The sequence below is a fragment of the Physcomitrium patens genome, chromosome 19 (assembly GCF_059467195.1).
Source record: "Physcomitrium patens ecotype Gransden chromosome 19, ASM5946719v1, whole genome shotgun sequence".
Classification (NCBI taxonomy): Eukaryota; Viridiplantae; Streptophyta; class Bryopsida; order Funariales; family Funariaceae; genus Physcomitrium; species Physcomitrium patens.
Genome location: NC_143428.1, coordinates 6341880 through 6344994, shown reverse-complemented (window position 1 = coordinate 6344994; position 3115 = coordinate 6341880). Strand labels below are relative to the sequence as shown.

The 3115-nt window shown below is 39.3% G+C and overlaps 1 protein-coding gene across 1 annotated transcript; it reads right to left on the bottom strand.

The window, feature by feature from the left end:
* Nucleotides 1–291: 291 nt before the first annotated feature.
* LOC112295880 (uncharacterized) lies at nt 292–882 on the bottom strand. Its single transcript, XM_024547904.3, has one exon. It carries the CDS (start codon nt 730–732, stop codon nt 511–513), a length of 222 nt encoding a protein of 73 aa, XP_024403672.1. The 5' UTR covers nt 733–882; the 3' UTR covers nt 292–510.
* Nucleotides 883–3115: the final 2233 nt, after the last annotated feature.

Genomic DNA, 3115 nt, shown 5'->3' with positions numbered 1-3115 from the left:
GATATCCAGGTTCAGTGGAATTTACTCGCAACTCAAATTGTGTTCTTAGAAAACGTTTTAATGGACTCCAATCGTACACAATTTCACGAGTTTGAAAGTCGCTTCTGATTGATTAGTTGCAAACGCCCAGTTGCTCTTTTCCGACACAGCAGACTCAAATTCGAGCATTAAAAATCAAGAGGATCGCAGTAGGTACACAAACAATGGAGCTGAAGGCACAATTTCAGTCATCGGGGATAAATTCCATCTGCCCTTTGCAATGCGACAAAACTTGAACTCAATCTCAACACATTCTCAAAGTATCGAATCTGTTATTACGAAAATATGTACATATGGGCATCACACATTTTACATCCTCGTCTAACAGATAATCGCACGTGCACCGAGAGCTTTCATGGCTCAAATCACACACACCACCGCGTGAGCTACTAAGCTTCAGAAGAGAGATCGATAGAGAGGAATTCTAACTCAATCAACGGGATCACGTGATCCGGAGCGTCCCGAACGGATTTAAAACGGGATCGCACTAGCGACGCGAGGGTACACAACGCGGTTGGGGTGGTGAAGCAGGCGCCGCGCTTTCTGTCTCCGGAAGCAGTACAGAGCGGCACCCAAGGGCCATTCCACGACCGCTGTGATAAGAAACGCCACCACTCCCAGCGTGGGTCCAACGATTTTGCAATGGCACGGATTCTGGCGTGTCCCGCACTGCACACACAACGGAATCGCCATCTCTTCCGCTCAAACTCACTGACGTCGTTTACTCGTCTTCACTCCACCAATCTGCTCCTTCTGCTGCTCCCACTGCTTCTATAAGTGCGCACTCTCACCAACCGTCGTGAAATGCCGCAAAGGACCCAAAAATGATCAAAAGCTTGCGACATGAGGAATTGGTAGATTGCGCGGGATCGTGAGCCGAGTTTATGGTGAACAGCGGAGTCTGAGGGGGTCGCCACCTGGCACCTCGCTGGCGAATCTTATGTCGATAATGAGAATATTCGACACGTTGCTTTCTTTGCGCACGTGTCGTTTGGGTGACGGATTCTATTGAGAGCGTCGGGGAACGATTACCGGCGTTGGGAACAGTGGCGCCAGATCATCATGCTTACGTGGTACTTTGCTCCAGTGGCGCTAAAAAAAACAATTTCACTGTTAGTTTTTATTCATTACAGGAATTGATATTTGTGGTTTCCCAGAGCAGTGAATGGGTCAAACTGGTGAGATATTATTATTATTATTATTATGTAGTGTAAATGGATATTTTTGCTTTGTTTTTAAATGACATCTGTACATTTTCTATACTTAACTTAGGCGGTTTAAATTTATATTTGTCATTTTAGATAGTATCCATCTAAGCCTGCTAATACATGAAGGATCTAATTTTGTCTTTACTATTCTTCTATTAAAAAAGTTGAACAATGAAAGTTGAAATATTGATGTAAATTGATTTTTACTTTATTTTATTTTTATTATTTCAACTTACAGTGGCTTATTGCTATTATTTTATGACTATAAAATAATTCAAGAACTTAAATATGATTTTTGATATTCATTCTTATTGAATTAATATTTTTTAATATTCTTTAACATGTAAATTATATCTTCAAAATTTTATAATACATTGCATCATAAGAATTAATTTTGGGTGTAAAATAACACATCAATACTTGTACTTATGTTCTAAATTAACTGATTTTTATGTGTATATAGATTGTTACACTTGAGACTAATTCATCAAAAGATATTATTATTATTATTATTATTATAAATGTATATCCATACATGTATATTTATGTTCATGCATATTTTTGAAACAGATGGCATACTCTGGTAGCCAAGCTCTTGATCTAGACTAAGCATCTGATAACCCTGAAATACCAGCTAGGTCATTTATAATTTAGTTGGAATAACACCATGAAATTATGTGTTTTTATATTTTATGGAAATCTAATGCCCCCAATAATTTAAATCTCTTCCAAGTGACTATCTTTCATAAGAATTGAAAGCCTCTTTCCCTTTGTTCCCCCCCCTCTACCTCCAGTTTTTTTTATAGTATTAAATGAAGTTGTAAAGAGATATCGCCTAAGCATGGGTTTGGTTGGATTTTTTTGTTCATGTATTGTATCATTGTCCATATATATATAAATTCTATATATATCTATTATATTAAACAACTTGGGTATGAGATAAAGAACCCTTTTCATTTGCCATGAAGAAGGGAATGCAGAGAATGCAAGAGCCCAGGAACTTGGGGAGCATGGAAACTTGAGGCTTTCTAGGGCCTTGTACTCTAGAAGCGACTGCTCCTAAAACCTTCTACAACTTTTCCATGCCCAACTACATGGATTTCTGCTAATATATATATATATATATATATATATATACATTCCCAACAATCTTCTTACTTTCAATAGGGTGAGTAATCTCATGTGGGCACCCACTTGCAAAACAAGGAGGAAGAAGAAGAGGAAAACAAAGACAAAAGGAATGCACCCTTGCAACCACTATTATCACTACCACCACTACAATCCTACAGTGGGAATCTCATCTCCTCCTTTCTTTCTTACCCTCTCCTCCTATAACCACTATTTGTCACTCACCACCCATCAGCTCATAAACAACTGGGTCACATCACTGCTGGACATGGGGTAGTGGACATGACCCATGACCACTCCCACCACCACCACCCCATTTACAAAGAAGAAACAGGACAAGGATGAATGAGGGCATTCATCCAACCAAATGCAAACTTACCCCCACTCTCACGAAAGCAACTAACTGACTAGTTTAGAGGTGAGCTGCAGTCAAACCTCCCACAATGCTCCCTTGTAATCCTCCTCTCTCATTCTGCACCAAAGTTTAGGGCTAGGGCTAGGTTTAGGGTTTGGAGTGGGAAACATATCATAGTATTTTGGAGGATTTGGGGTTAAGCCCATGTTCCACACTTGGTCTGAAGTGGGCTTCAAGAGACACCTAGTGAGCTATTGTGGCTCTGAAAGCAACAATATATATATATATATATATATATATGAATGAGAATTGCATTCCTGATGAGTGTGGCCCCAAGCAAACCATGATTTCATTTAAGGATGTTTTGTGATGAATGACCTGTGAT

Excerpts from the sequence above, each read along its gene's own strand:
- LOC112295880 (XM_024547904.3), bottom strand. The coding sequence starts at position 732 with ATGGCGATTCCGTTGTGTGTGCAGTGCGGGACACGCCAGAATCCGTGC.